Source organism: Helicoverpa armigera, chromosome 25 (genome assembly GCF_030705265.1).
Source record: "Helicoverpa armigera isolate CAAS_96S chromosome 25, ASM3070526v1, whole genome shotgun sequence".
NCBI lineage: Eukaryota > Metazoa > Arthropoda > Insecta > Lepidoptera > Noctuidae > Helicoverpa > Helicoverpa armigera.
The window spans coordinates 3,468,592-3,485,244 of record NC_087144.1 but is presented as its reverse complement, the minus strand read 5'-3'; the positions used below and the strand labels follow the sequence as shown (position 1 = coordinate 3,485,244).

At 37.7% G+C, this 16,653-nt stretch overlaps 1 protein-coding gene across 1 annotated transcript in view; it reads right to left on the bottom strand.

The window, feature by feature from the left end:
* Window positions 1–383: 383 nt before the first annotated feature.
* LOC110381758 (inactive dipeptidyl peptidase 10) overlaps window positions 384–16,653 on the bottom strand; it is a 171,296-nt gene continuing 155,026 nt past the window's right edge. Inside the window, exons 14-20 of the mRNA XM_064041442.1 lie at window positions 15,358–15,500; window positions 13,445–13,636; window positions 11,819–11,976; window positions 11,170–11,381; window positions 10,611–10,786; window positions 8,676–8,726; window positions 384–8,417 (exon numbers count right to left, since the gene is read on the bottom strand). Coding sequence (XP_063897512.1) covers window positions 10,643–10,786; window positions 11,170–11,381; window positions 11,819–11,976; window positions 13,445–13,636; window positions 15,358–15,500 — 849 coding nt within the window. The 3' untranslated portion in view covers window positions 384–8,417; window positions 8,676–8,726; window positions 10,611–10,642. The remainder of the gene's footprint in view (window positions 8,418–8,675; window positions 8,727–10,610; window positions 10,787–11,169; window positions 11,382–11,818; window positions 11,977–13,444; window positions 13,637–15,357; window positions 15,501–16,653) is intronic.

The following is a 16,653-nucleotide window of genomic DNA, read 5'->3' as shown; positions in this document are numbered from 1 at the left end:
TGTTTTTGAAGTACCCTCGCTTGGTTTGTCACAATTTTCTCTTATCGGAGTCAAACTGTCATTTACACTACACTGAAAATATCTTTTCATCTGTTTTTAGCGACAATGACAGTTGCTGATCACAGGATTCCTGTCTGTATAGTCTGTATAGTCACGAATAGTACCGATTATTTATAAAGATGTGCACAAATGGCAAATGTTTCAGCTGAACGACTTTTTTCCCTTTTACATTTGATTAACCAACTTGTCTTGCTTGGTCACTAATACCCACAAAATATTTAGATACCTAGCTTTTGGTTTAGTTCCTATAGGTAGGAAGCAGGTGTTCCTTTTAAAGCAAATAGGTACCTAAAGGCTGATGGAATTTAAAATAAAACGACAAATACTTTATGATATCTATTTATTGATTTCATAGTACAATAGATAAGTCTCGATGAAGTGAGTGAGTTCATCCAACAGTTTGTAACAGTAAGTAAATAAAATTTGCAGCAATAACATACTTAGAAGTAGATAGAGATGTGTTTAGTAGCAGTTAGCAAAAAAAACCTTTAGTTTAGAATTACTTTTAAAAATTTAAAATAACTGTAAGATAAAGGCGATCTTTGGATCCTGTAAAATAGCAATTTTTGATACTTTATTTATTTTTCATTTTTGTTTATTTTTGTTCCTAATTAACTTTAGGTACCTAAATGATTATAAAAAAAAATAAATCTGAAAGGAACATAGACGTGATTGACTAAATAAAGTCCTGTTTCTACATTTTTGTGAATTAGCTAACTCAAATCTCGCCTACGTTTGGTAACGAAAAAAAAGCAAAACGATAAAAAACGTTTTCAATTTTAAATAATTAGCATATTTCTCGCGTTTTTCATTTCATTGGGTTGGATTCGCGCCGTTCACGAGTAGTCGACTAAAGAATTTAATATTAAATGATGTTCATTTTTAGGGTTCCGTACCCAAAGGCTAAAACGGGACCCTATTGTTTTCGCTCTCCTGTCCGTCCGCCCGTCTGTCACCAGGCTGTATCTAACCGTGATAGTTAGAGTTGAAATTTTCACAGATGATGTATTTCTGTCGCCGCTATAGCAACAAATACTGAAAACTAGAATAAAATAAATATTTTGGGGTGCTCCCATACAACATACGCGATTTTTCTCATTTTCTAAATAATGGTACGGAATCCTTCGTGCGCGAGTCCGACTCGCACGTGGTCGGTTTTTTTACTTCTTTTTTTCGTTTTTATTTCGTTTTCACGTTTATTCGCATCCTGTTCGTTAGTTGGACAAAAGGTCAATATTTCCGCAAAAGATAGCAAATCAGTGAAAAGGAAATTTAATTTTTATCTTTTGCGTAAAGGGTGGATGTTGAAAATTAACGGTGTTTTTTTGGTAGTTGATTAACTTAATATTTTTCAACTTTATATAAAAGGGCATTCTTCTAGATTATAGTTATTTGATATCTATAACAAACTTTCGGAAACTAGCATTTTGCTACAGAGATTTTAGTGTCTAAAGTATTGCGTCTATTTTTTATAAAATAAATATTCTAGGTGTCCAAAAAAATTGTTTCTCTTGCTAACTGCCACTACCCACAATAATAATTAACTTTACAATATATTAATTAGCTAATAATACTTTGATCTGATCAAATAACAGTAGAACTATGATCGAGAAATAAAATCGAATACTGCTAATCACTAAAACAATTTTGGCATCGATTTGTAATCGGTAAATATAGTAATTGTAATCTGTAAGCGAAATGATAACAACTATTAATAGATCTGAAAGTTGTATGTTAGAAAGAAGTTTAGGTGCAATGCGATGTAATGTAGGAATTAAAACTTAACCCATAGAATTGAATAATTCTGTCAGAAAACCCTACATTTAAACCAAAGGCTGAGGTAATCGACGTAGGTAATAGGATCATTCTATAACCATGTCCAAAATGTCCATTAATTCACCATTTGAACAAAATAGTAAGTATGTTTTGCCTACCGTCCCTGAAAAATATAACCCGTAGGTAGAGAAAGAAAGTAGGTTCCTACAAAAACCTCTGCCTCCTTATTAATAAACACAGAGTAAAGTACTCCAAGCTTATAAGAACAGAGTAAAGTCACTCCAAGTTTAAACCGATGAAAAGTTACTTTAATCTGTGTTTACTAATGGATTCTGATCAAGGTACTGGTCATCTCCTTCAAACCATTGCATCGTATTGCACCCAATAATTAAGTACAGAGTCATACTTCAATAAAAATATAGCATTGTAATCTCAATTACCGACTAAGTATAATGTACGATAATGTTTGAAAAATAACTACATTTAACAACGCCCATGCTTCGAATCAAACAGCTTACAACTATGTTTAAATTTATAATATTGTAATCACAAAGCGATTGCACCATTGCCTTTTATTTATTTGTATTGCTAAATATAATATTAACTTAGACTTCTTCTCATTCCTTGGACCATCTTTGTTCCTTCTGGAGCCTTCTGAGTATCAGGGCCGACGGTAACTCTTTCCGATAATCACGCAAAATTATACCCAACTTTACTCAATACGTTTATTGCACTCCATATGTTTAAAAGGTGTTACATATTAATATAGTACAGTATGGACCCTGTAGGGCACGGTAACGTAGATACAAGCCATCGAATTTCTCTTTCCTAATTTCTAACTGGCTGCCGATAAAACCTGATTCAAAGTTCTTGGAATCTTGGTTTCATGATGCATAGCCTTACCTGCAATTTACTAGAACATTCATAATATTGTTATTCGATGTAAAAGCACACCTGGGCCTTCAAACAAACTCAAATTCAAATCTTACCAGCAACAGTAAGTAACAGTAGCAGTAAGTAAAAGAAAGTAACAGTAACAGTAAGTAAAAGTAACAGTAAGTAATCAGAAGAACAGTGAAACTTCACACTAAAACTCAATTCGGACCTCATGAAAACGCAATAACAATAGACGACAGTGAAAGAATTTTCCGCACGAAATAGTTTTGCAAAATCGTGTAGATAGCAGTTTCATTTTGAACATTGTTTTATATGGAAATTCCACTGAGTCACGTTGGTATATTTTCGGCTAAACTATTTGCAAGCCATTTTCGTAAACGTTAGCTTTTCTATCATATTTACGAAGTCGTGTTATGCGATCTTTAATGGCATTGAGTTACTATTCTCGATTATGCAAACTGACTCTAAAATCATCATTAACCTAGTCTTTTGCTTTTCCACGAGATAAGGCTTACTCTAACGTACCAATCAATTTCTGTTAAAGGGAAGAAGAATTTTTACAGAGAAAAAATGCCAAACTGCTGCAAATTACGCTATTGCTGTAGCTCTCTTTCTTTCTTAGTCCATACGTATCTACCCTCATAGCTTATCCGAGATTCTACCAACCATTTACCAAATAACATGTTAGATACCCCTTAACATATCAAAGAGTGTCTAACATTCCATAAGTGGGACTCTGACTATCCTTAAAGTTTTTCGAAGATTCGTGAAATCAACGTATACAAACTCTCAAATATTAGAAACATTACATTTAGCAATACAAACAAACTGGTTGCTTATAAAACAAAAACGTTAACAGCGAGAACACCGATAAGGCAAAAATCACATTATGTGCGTTTTATTTGTGTTTCTCGAACGTGCTAGTATCTGCCAACCTTTAAACTTTAACTCTCAACTTATAACTTAGAAATGTACACACTCAAACAAATTATATCTGTATTTCAACTTATAACTTTGATTTATAGGACTTTATTGGTCTAACTACAAAAAAGTTAAACAGGCGTTCGACACGTGTTTAAGGAAAATTCTCCATACACATTTTCTTAAACACGACGTGACGAACGTCTGTTTAACTTTTTTGTAGTTAAGACCTTTGACGCAATTCTTAAAACACTAAAAAATATGTGGCTTAAAATTAATACTTACTTAAATTCATAGAATTTGTACAGTCAACGAAAAAAAAAACAATTGACTTAATTACACACAGGTATTTTTATACGCCCAATAAAATTACGAACAGAAAAAATATAAATACATTTTCAACAAACGTACGATCACAGAAAAAATTCAACGAATTACAATAAAAAAAAATCCGATAACATTTCCGACTTACTCGACTGAATAATAAGTCTAATGACGAAAAAAAATCACATGAGAATGTAATCGAATTTTCCATATGAATCTAATGTACTTACAATAATTACTTACAGAAACGTACGAGATAAAACGACGCTTTTGGCACTTAGGTCTTTTCCTTTATTTTTCTGAACAATCGAGCATTTTCTTCACTCAAATTTATTTTCGATCTAAATAAAGAAATATTTTTTCTGACGGCGTACTGTTTTCTCGTATTATTTTTGCAATAGTACGCCGGCAGAAAAATATTCTTTGACGACGTAGATTGAAAGCGTTTGCACACACAGCTGGTCTTGCACAAGAATTTTTGTGCAGGAATATCATTCTTTCGTGACACTCCTGGTAAAATTACGTGCAGAACTTTGGACTTTTACCAAATTTTATTTGTGCAAGAGAAAATAAATTGAGACTTAAGCATGAGGTATTTTAATCTTTTTTTTTATATTCTTAGGAATAATTTTTTCCATTTAGTTGTCTGTGCAAACGCTCATATTGTTCATGTCTATAGGATTCCTCATAATTTTAACGCTTCAAAATTCCTTTTATACAAGTGCTTTATCGGAAGAGTGCTTACTTATAAAGGAGGTATTTTATCTATTAAATTATTGCTATATTAGTTACATTTCAATAAAACTTTTAATTTCAAACTTCACTAAGGTAACTAATGCACTAAATCTTACTAGTTTTTCAAAATCTTCACTAATTAGTTTTTAAAACTTTAATTTTCTTTAATAAAATATTTTTAACATACTATTGGTCTTTAATAAAATTTATTATTAAATACTATTAATACTATAAATGAAGTGACTAGAACCATGCAAAATTTGATGAGAGTGAGCAATTTTATACTTAAAGATCAAATGTTTGGATATTTTTTTATTAAATACATATATTTTACTAATTATATGGAGATGCAATTATTTATCTTGTCCAAAGATTTTAGTTTTGCGTTTTCGTCATATATTTAGTGAAATACACAAGAAAGCGTATTATATTATCTAAATGGGAAATATTATATTAATCTGTACAATTATTTGTCATTTAGAAATTACACTTTACCATCATCGTCGTTTGCGATTAAAATTAATTGCAATTATTAAATTAAATTGATTTCTTTAATTAAGTTAATCACATTGCAAAATGTTGCAACGGCTTTAAGAGTGCGGACTCAAGTCTCTTGAGAGTGTGGGGTATAATGATACCCAAAGGACTTTTAACAACCAACATTATGCACTTTTTATGACTAGAACGCATTTTGCTTTTAATAATTCGCAAAGGACATTGCTCTGCGTCCATACATAGTTGGCCCTGGAGCCAAGAGCATCGGATAATTATGTATTGTATTCTCTATCATTAGTAGATTCCTAGAAGATCTTGTAGTTATAGCGGACTAGCTGCAAAAAAGATATATTTCAAAAAAAGTATCAGATTTTGAGGTTATAATCTAACCATAACAACGAATATAATGCTACGTTCACACGCGCGCCGCGCAACCCGGCGGGCTGCCCGTCGCGGGCAGGCGGACATTCAAGCTGTTTACACGCGCGCCGTCGTATCAGTCAGTGCAAGAATGGCGAGAAGCGAGGATCTCGGTGTTGTTGCTGTCATAGCCTTTGGCTTAACTTATTTTTATTGGAAAAAGAAACAAAATGATGAACGACGTTGATCATTCCGCCAAAAAACCGACACTCGCCCGATTCGCGGCATTCACGGGCACGGGCGCGTTCACGGGCTCGGGCGTACCGTTTACACGCACGTGAACGTGACTGTGCCTGTTGAATGTAGATTTGAACGCGCGCGTGTGAACGTACCATTAAATGTAGGTACCTACCTACCTACGATTTTTCATAGCTTTGAGTGATTTTTAAGAAACTGAAAAGTAGGTAATATCTTAATACCTACCTAGATAATAGGTACCTATGCAGTTGTTTTTCTAAAAAGTGGATGAAGTACAAAAATAAAATGACATATAACATCAATGACGGACGACGTGACGTTCACAGCAAAACTAGGGATGTAGTACAACACCACACCAATAATCGATTTTTTCGATTAAGATTTACTGTGGTCTTAAATTATTTCAAACTGTCTATTACATCACCTTTGTCATATAAACATTACAAGTAGGTATTTATGACAATGGTTTATTTTAGGCCGAAAAATAAATGTTATTTTTGTATTAATTGTCGTAAAAAATGAATAAGATGTTTTAATGATTGTATAGAAATAAAAAGTTTTGATTACTGTATGATATTATTCTTACTACCTATTTAAATTGGAGTATGACTGCATTCATAAAGTATTCTTATTAGGTTTAAAAGAAAGCACTAGAAAAGAAAACACAATCGATCGATTAATAATTCAATCAATGGATTATAATTGATTGGACATCCCTATTGGACTTCCGACATGACATGACATTAGGCGAAGATGGCGATCTAATTTTATTAGTCGCGTTAAATTCTATTAAAAGTTTATTTTGGAATACAGCTAGTCCGTGATACAGGAGTATTTGCAACTTACATAATAAAATAGGCGATTAATTATCGTATATTCTGATACTCTTTACTGCACAGGGCCAATTTGGACATTGTCCTTTCTATATAATCAAGGGTACGAATAGATATTCTTTCTATTCATTTGCCTTGAGACCCACGTATTATACAAAGCAGCAACTGTAGAAAAATCAAACTTATTTTAATAATGAAACTTCTAACGAGTTTCATTGGCACGAATTCCCTTTTCTCCCGAACCCGCGGGATTTTCGGGTGTCGTGTGATATTGGTATCTTAATACCACATTTTGATTTACGATTGGAAATCCGTAGGTTTTGGTCCGTGTGCCTATCAGGCAATCTTCACTCATACGTAGATTATCACGTTTATATTATATGAAAAAAAAAAACCATGCATGTATGTTCCAGATGTTTCGGTAACTTTTACGTAAACACAGCCATAGTTCTATGTATTTAAACCACTCACCTGCCAACTTTAGCAAAATAACTATTTCGTTTTCAACATTTATGTTAAAAGCCACAAACATGCTTTCTAAGTCTATGAAACCAACTTCCCAGCATTGTTTAATACTTTATTAAAACATATGCATCTACCCACACAGACACATCCTACAGAGAATCGTAAATCGGATTAGAAGCTTACATTTCCCTACAGTTGCAAGCTCTGCAAGCCAAGGTTTCTTCAAAAACAATGTCTGTTTCATACATTTTCGATCAACGAAAATGAATTTTATATTTTCAAGAACGTTTTTATAGGTACATGACAATGAGCTCATGAAAGGTACACTATCTATAACAATTTTATCTACTAGATCACAAACTGATTGACTAAAGAACTATTTATTCAATTCCTTTATTAGTCACTAGATGAAATATTGCGTATTTAAGCTAAATGTTAGAGACGCGAGTATTATACATGCACAGAGGACTATAATGGAAGATTCTTGTGTTTGTGCAGAAAATAAGGCAGAGAATCGTGAATAAGATAATAATATCGAATATTCGTATTGAGTTTTTGAAGTAAGAAATCTTGGTTTTCATCGATATGTGTGTTTGTGTAAAAACTGCTGTAAATATTGATATACTTAAACTAGTTGGCGTTATTATTTTTATTTATTTGAGGTTAAAATTTGTTATACGTGTGTATAATAAGAAACTTCATATGATTGTCAATTATCGTTCGGTCATGTTTTTTTCGCGACGTATTATTAAAAATATTCTTATACAATGATTTCTGCATCCTTATTTAAAGCACATTTCTATCAATAATTACAATTCTTTTCAATCCAAATTCAAATACAACCTTTACCAACCATAATGACATTTCCTTAATATATTTAATAATACGCCGACAGAAAAAAGTTTTTATGATGATCAAATGAACAGAACCAGGACTCCTAGCTCTAAAAACTAAGAGCGAAAACTTTATGCTTTAAATATATTTATTCTTTGTAACATTTTTATCCTACTTCACCAGAAGAAGGGTTATATTTTTCCTTGATATTGCTTGTACTTGATGACAATCAATTTTCATGAAATTATTCACTAACTTCAAAATTTTTTTGCTGTCGTGGTTCTATAGAATTCGTCACAAGTGCTGGTATCCTGGCTCCGTTCATATTCGTAATGACATTAAAACTCTTATCAACATGAGGTGGCAGTTGTGATGCGTTGGATATGGAGTTAATTGTACTACGGGTTATTTTGATTATCACTACACTCTCTCTTTGGGCGCTAGCTTCGTATTTATTACCTGGAAGAAAGAATATAAAATAATCACTATGTAAATTAAAATAATGTTATTTTCATAAAAATACATGTTTTTCATATGATGCATCATATGGAAAATATCACATCGCAAAAATCATAAAACTCACTGTGGACCCAAAATGCTTCCTTGGGGGTAACCCTTTCATTTTAGTTAGAAATGTCCAGTTTTTTTTAAAAAAACATACTAAAAACACTACATTTGAACCTTACTACTCTGTGGTTTTAATAAGTTGAGACATACCTCTCGTCGGAGTCTTCTGGCTCGGAGTTGTCCTCACTCCGCACTGGTGAGCTGTTGGTGAGTTCATCCATTAGTAAGACTTTTGCTGCTTTATCAAACGCTTTGGTCAGGACTATTTAGAAGTCAATTTATATCAATAAAAAATATAGCGAATGAAACTCGACTTTTTGGAAGTTTTGAATAGAGAATTATTTCATTGTATTAATGATAAGTCCAATGGGAACATTTATGTGTACAAATTTTTATGATTATTAGGTCCAATTTTATCGACAACATGAACGGATTTTTTTCTTCAATTAAATTAAATTGTTTACTTTGAAAACTGAACTTACATGTAGTAGTAAACAGTTGGTTTAAGAACGGAAGAGAAGAAGTGGGCCTTATATATTTTTGATTAGCCGATTATTCTTGATTTTTTGTACGGATTTTTTTTTTGTCGCGCTGTGTTAATTGACAGCAAAAGAAAATCTTGTCACAATTTTATCCTAAGCTACCCTAGAAATGTTGACACAACAATTTACAAGTCCTACGTACACAGAGTAGGTACAGATAATACGTCAGCCGGATTACGGCAAGCCACAGCTGCAACATACATGAGGGCAGTTGCTATATCTTGGCTATTGTGGCCGAACCGCAAGGCATTGACTACTCGTTACTTATGTAGCCCTAGTACTCTGTGCTGGATGACAGTATTGCTTTACTTGTCTGGGTTTAGGTTTTAAGCTGTTGCATTGCGTATTTCGAGCATTTTGGTTGCTAGTCTTCTATTTATTTTTTGTGCTTTATTAAATTTTGATAGTAACATTTATATTATGCAAATTATAAAAACTATTCATAAAGCCATTATTTTGACACAGGTCAGAACGAAAAAATTGTGCTGTGGATAGTACCCTAAAGAGAAATGACAATGTAAACTTTATAGTGATATGTCGACCGACTTACTGCGATATCACAGTAATTATAGAAGGAATTACTATGATTAGTTAATACAAACAAAGGAACATTAAGCTGGGTAGCTTAATGTTCCTTTAAAATAATGAATAAGATGTATGTGAATATTATTTAAATGACTCGGTTAGAGAGGAATAATTTTGAAGTTCTTTTTTTTACAACCAAACTATGTATGGTTTTTGGAAATTCATTCGAACTACATCTTCATACAAATGTTACCAATTTACCAGGACATAACCAAGAAGACATTACACGCAACCTCACCAAGAGCACAACTCCTCGTCGCTCCACGAGTCTCAGTCGAGGTTGCCGCCGTTCCGCAGCCCCGCCTTGGTCTCGACACCTTCATACACATGTTACCTAGCTACCAGGACAGCAGAAAGAAAAGGACATTACATGTAATCTCACCAAGAGCACAACTCCTCGTCGCTCCACGAGTCTCAGTCGAGGTTGCCGCCGTTCCGCAGCCCCGCCTTGGTCTCGACACCTTCATACACATGTTACCTAGCTACCAGGACAGCATAAAGAACAAGACATTACACGTAATCTCACCAAGAGCACAACTCCTCGTCGCTCCACGAGTCTCAGTCGAGGTTGCCGCCGTTCCGCAGCCCCGCCTTGGTCTCGACACCTTCATACACATGTTACCTAGCTACCAGGACAGCAGAAAGAAAAGGACATTACATGTAATCTCACCAAGAGCACAACTCCTCGTCGCTCCACGAGTCTCAGTCGAGGTTGCCGCCGTTCCGCAGCCCCGCCTTGGTCTCGACACCTTCATACACATGTTACCTAGCTACCAGGACAGCATAAAGAACAAGACATTACACGTAATCTCACCAAGAGCACAACTCCTCGTCGCTCCACGAGTCTCAGTCGAGGTTGCCGCCGTTCCGCAGCCCCGCCTTGGTCTCGACACCTTCATACACATGTTACCTAGCTACCAGGACAGCATAAAGAACAAGACATTACACGTAATCTCACCAAGAGCACAACTCCTCGTCGCTCCACGAGTCTCAGTCGAGGTTGCCGCCGTTCCGCAGCCCCGCCTTGGTCTCGGGCGGGACCTGCTTGCGGAAGCAATCGTCCAGGAACGACGACATTGTTCGGTATAGGTGACGCTTCACGCCTGATAGGCTGTGACCCTCGTCAGGGTAGATCTGTGGGAGAGAATAAGTAGTTACATATCTTTGTTCTAATCTTGCAGGTAATTCAATTTTGTGACAAGATTAAGATCAAGAAGCCGTAGACACCAGCTAACTTTGGTTGGATCTGCCTCTATAGGGATCCGTGTTACTTTGCTTTAGGAAGTGGTTGAAAACTCGAAATATTATTTCGGCTCAAGACTTTGATCTTTTTTATTACCCTAGAAAAAAATAATTTGTAACTCAGGAATCAATAGTTACTACAAACAGATGTTCCCCCCGCAGGTTTTCATGACTTATGGTTTAATTGCCAACAAAGCCCACTAGAACTTCTCAGGCTATTTGTAAATGATATAGCAGTCCTTGAAACCCGTGGTTCCAGAAGAAGCATAGTTTACCTGCTGGCGGAACATGCTGCCCTGGTCGGCCAGCGCTCGTGCGAGTGCCATGCTCTGCTGCACGTGCACGTTATTGTCGGCTGTGCCTTGTACCAGGAGTAGCATCTTGTCGTGCAAGGCTGCTGCTTGCTTTGTCACGTCGGCGTCTGCGTAGCCGCGGTAGTTGCCCGTTGCGTTGGGAAAGCCCATATAGCGCTCCGCGTAGGCTGAGGCTAGGGAGATAAAGATCAGTTAGTGATAGTTTGTGGTATTCATAGCAGTTTGGCTGTCTACAACAGAATAATTTTGGGTATATGCACTGCTGTATCATGGGTCTACCATGGATTATGTAATATATAAATGTAATAAGATCTTCAGGTCTCCTTTAATAGGTAGGTACCTATTCATTGCTACCGCAGAAATTCTATTGCTCTTAAGCTATAATACATTTTACACCTATGCTTGCAGTTACTTAGTTTCCGCTTAAGAACCAGTCTTCTTTACATTATTTCTTCTTCTTCCTTGACAAATCCATGATTTTCCCAAAATTGTATCCCTCGTTTTCATATCACACGTGTGTCACTCAAAAAGGTATTTTTTCGAACAGGTCTTAGCAGATTCTAATGAAAATTCAGTCACTACAATAGTAGCATATTTCCTAGATACTGACCGTAATACCGCCAGCGCACAATAGGCGTTAACGCGATGCCGCAGTGGAAGACGCTGAGCGGCGAGGCGAGCGCCAGCGCCGCCAGGAAGCCGCCGTGCGCGCGGCCCCACACCGCCACGCGACGCGCGTCTATGAAGTGGAGCGAGTCGCGGAGGTATCTGGATGTGAACAAGTACACCATAAAAATACGAATACAAGAAGAAATTGTATGTACTTCCAACTGGTTCTACAACATTCTTAGACAACTGTACCCGCGCTACGCATCTTTACTCTTCTTATTATCTGTAGGTTTTAATCACCTAACAGGTCTTAGTGTTTGCTCAGATCCGCCGACGGCCTTCGTTGTGGAATTGTAACAACTGTAACTCTACTGTAGTACTATAAGTAGCATTCGAGGACAACTTGATATGCCACTCCTAGACACGGGGTGTAACACCACCACGTTCCAGACTCCAGGTTGTTGTGGAAGTTACTAACAATGCTATTTCGGCCCGATCTGGGATTCGATACCGAGGCTCTGTAAAACGAGGCAGTTAGTACGTCTACTGACGCGCAGTCCCACATCCACCGCGTCCACTGACGCAAGGATAGTCCCCGCTCCGCTTCTGAGCCCCAGTCTTAACTCCAGGCTGTACTAAGGCAACAGCTGTGAAAGAAGCACAACTTACTCAGCGACTTCCAACTGGTCCTGCAGCTCCACAGTGCCGAGGCGCCGGTGCAGTGCGTGATGAGCCCCGAGCCCCCTGCCCCCCGCGCCCCGCGAGCCCCCTGCTTCCCATGCCCCGCACTACTCCGTGCTGTATTAAGACAACAGCAGTAAAAGGAGCTCAACTTACTCAGCGACTTCCAACTGGTCCTGCAGCTCCACAGTGCCGAGGCGCCGGTGCAGTGCGTGATGAGCCCCGAGCCCCCTGCCCCCCGCGCCCCGCGAGCCCCCTGCTTCCCATGCCCCGCACTACTCCGTGCTGTATTAAGACAACAGCAGTAAAAGGAGCTAAACTTACTCAGCGACCTCCAACTGGTCCTGCAGCTCCACAGTGCCGAGGCGCCGGTGCAGCGTGTGATGAGCCCCGAGCTCCCTGCCGGCAAGGCTACCGAGCCCCAGTCTCAACTCCGTGCTGTACTAAGGCAACAGCAGTGAAAGGATCACAACTTACTCAGCAACCTCCAACTGGTCCTGCAGCTCCACAGTACCAAGGCGTCGGTGCAGCGTGTGATGAGCTCCGAGCCCCCTGCCGGCAAGGCTACCGAGCCCCAGTCTTAACTCCATGATGTACTAGGGCAACAGCAATAAAAGGAGCTCAACTTACTCAGCGACCTCCAACTGGTCTTGCAGCTCCACAGTGCCGAGGCGTCGGTGCAGCGTGTGATGAGCCCCGAGCTCCCTGCCACCCGCGCCCCGCATGATAGCCCCAGCCTTAACTCCATGCTGTACTAGGGCAACAGCAGTGGAAGGAGCTCAACTTACTCAGCGACCTCCAACTGGTCTTGCAGCTCCACAGTGCCGAGGCGCCGGTGCAGCGTGTGATGAGCCCCGAGCTCCCTGCCACCCGCGCCCCGCATGATAGCCCCAGCCTTAACTCCATGCTGTACTAGGGCAACAGCAGTGGAAGGAGCTCAACTTACTCAGCGACCTCCAACTGGTCTTGCAGCTCTACAGTGCCGAGGCGCCGGTGCAGCGTGTGATGAGCCCCGAGCCCCCTGCCCCCCGCGCCCCGCGCGTCCACTGACGCGAGGATAGCCCCCGCGCCGGCTGCTAGTGAGCCCCAGTCGAGCGACCAGCGCTCTGTCACTAGCTGTGTTCCTGGTGCTCCGTGACTGGTGGATAAAAATAAAATGTTTTATTGCTTCTTACAAAATTCTCTATTTTATTAAGTTGGAATCAACATTCATTACGAAATTACGCGTTGGGGACTTTGACCAAGGAACTATGAAGAGATGTGTGATGATTATAGAAGAGACACCTTTAAACTGTGGTATGTGGAGCTATTCTTGAAATCTCGAATATGTTTAAGAATCGATACTCAAGAAAGAAAAATGGAAATTCCACTTATTTCTCGACTTTCTACTTTCACTGATGTCCACACAATTGGAATAAATAACATTATGATATAGGTATGCTGATCGTGGTAAAAATACCATGATAAATATTTAAATATGCCAAGTCTGATGCTGCAATTTACGAGTACCAGTCAGCAAATTGAATTTCAAATAATCCCCTCGTAAAAGACAGCAATAAATCGCTCCAAACATCTCTTATTACTTATTAGGAATGTTAAACATCAGATATATTTTGCGAGTCCATTGTGTTACTGATTTACGATCGTTCAAGCCATTACCAGTCTTATTACTTTCCCAACAATGACTATAATCTTGTGGCTATTGGGTAGAGTCCATGGAGAATGAAATGACTAGCGGAGATGTCATAACGCAAAATCTCCTGAGAAGGTAAGGTACCGCGCCAAAATACGAGTTTTCGGAAGACAAGGAATGTTATTAGCTTCGCCACGGGATCCACAGATTTTTTTAATATTAGGTACATCCAAAGACTATAAAACCACTTGACTGCGCATACAGTGCCCCGACGCTCGCCAAAAGTTAGTGATTTTGCGCGTACTATAAGGCTACGATCAGTACGATCCTTTAGTAGCGACCTTGAACTGACCAATAGTAGCCGCGGATTATGTCGCGTCCCCCCGCCCGCAGCGGTGAGTCGTGTTCTTAGAAGAAATTGGCGAGTGCGCTCTCTAGTGGTTATTTACTTTATGGGTACATCTAATCATTCAGCCAACAACTTTGTCAAATGTCTGAAAGAAGCCGAACGCCTTGCAGTTGAGTAACAGATCGTTTTGGTCACGCCTAACATACGTTACTTGACCTACAAGATGGCGCCTGACCTACCTGCCTTATGGCATCTCTGCCCATCGTTCCTTCCCCCGTGGTAAAGTCTTATAAAAAGTAAGTGCGGTTATATTTTCACATTTACGTTTGGGCAGGAATATTTTAAGAGTCCAGTGGTTTGCCGAACTTTGTTAGAGTCGATTTCGAGATTCGGTGTTAGAGTTCGATAAATGTCAATGTTGTTTATTGTATTGCCGATTGGGAGTGTTTGTTACGCTTTAGTGGGTAGTTCTTTAAAAAAAGGTTTTTTTGGTTATCTGTTAATGTTATGGATGTCCCATTAATGCACCCTTGAAAGTTCGATGTTTTAGTTGCTTGCTTGTTTCGTTTTATATAAGCTTATATATCATCGTAATATATCCTTTTTTAGTATCTTTATAACATCAATGAAAAAATGTAAAAGGATTATTTTGAATACTCAAAATACCACTCAGCCTTACTTGTAGAATCCGTCAAATATTCAGTCATGTTTTACACAATAACCTACACAACACTAACCTTAAATCTATTTCATATAGATCCAATAATCATTATTTTATGGACCTCGTGGCTGAGTAAGAGTCCCGTCTCTTGAACATTTTTGACAGTCTTTACAGACAGTCAGAACTCAGAATCCAGAAATTCTGTCAAAAACTTACACTTTCAGCACCAGTGGATACTTGGTGACCTCGTCTTCCCTCAACCCTGGCGGCAGCAGCAGCCGCACCCTCGCCGCGTGACCGCTTGATAGCTGCACCGAGAATGTCCTGGGTGTGGGCAACGCTATAGCTGCTAATCGCTCCTGTATAATAAGATTTCATGTTATTTATTTCGTAATGTCAATTTTGATGAAAAATACACAAATTATAAAATATAATACCAATATAACATAAAAGAATTATACTGGAAATCAGAACAATAAAAAATCAAACTTCTCTTACGATAACTAAAATAAAATAATTTAAAAAACAAAGTACAATTAGGCAGTTGACTGAGGTTAAGTTCACTGGCAATATAAACGGCAGTTTTCTTAGAACTTAAAGTGAATTTTTACGCACAAGTTTCAACAGTTGTTTTATGAAAAACGGTAAAACTTAGTACATACATTTGGCATTGCTTCTTAAAATAATGTCACTTTCAATTAATTGTTTTTATTTTTTTATTATTAAGCAAAATGCTTATAGAGGTAGGTATTGCTTGATGTGAAAAATCTATGACCAAAAATTTCGTAGGGGTCGTGTGCCTTCCTAGAAAGTAACTGTTTCTGACAGTTCAATAGCACAGCACAGAAGTCCTTATGACTTCTCAGAACAACCATTGGACGGTCTAGACTAGAACCCCCTACATTAACAAGACAGCTACATTAATTTAATTTATTTCTGAGAAGAACCGCAAAGTTATTCAAACAAACAAAAACACAGCATAATATTTCATTTTCTCATTATGTTTTTCGTTGTGTTTCGCTAATTACAAGGGCCATTCATAAAGCCGTTTCGAGATGCTCGTTATGCCAGAAATAATATGTGCTTAAAATGCCATTTATCACGCCTTGTATACTATATCTGTGATTGTTAAGATTCCTCCGTTTTGATGATATGATTGTAGCTTCTAAATCTACAATTTGGTTATTTAAGTCAAGCACTACTTTGAGAACATTTTTACTGTGATGTTAAATGGCAGTTACATGAAGAAATCAGGAAAAAAAATAATATTTAGGTAGGTATATAATATATAGTAAGATTTGGAATAAACTTTGAAGTTTTTGAATAGTATGTACATATTAATAAGTTTTTGGTTGTACCTAGTAGATGATTACACAATAAATAAATAAGACTGTTTTTGTGGAATCTGAAAATGGTGATTGTAATTTTGCGGATATTCTATAAATAGTCGCATTTAATTTGTTTCCGTTCGCTAGAGCAAATAGACTTGAAGAAAACAATATGAAGGTACAT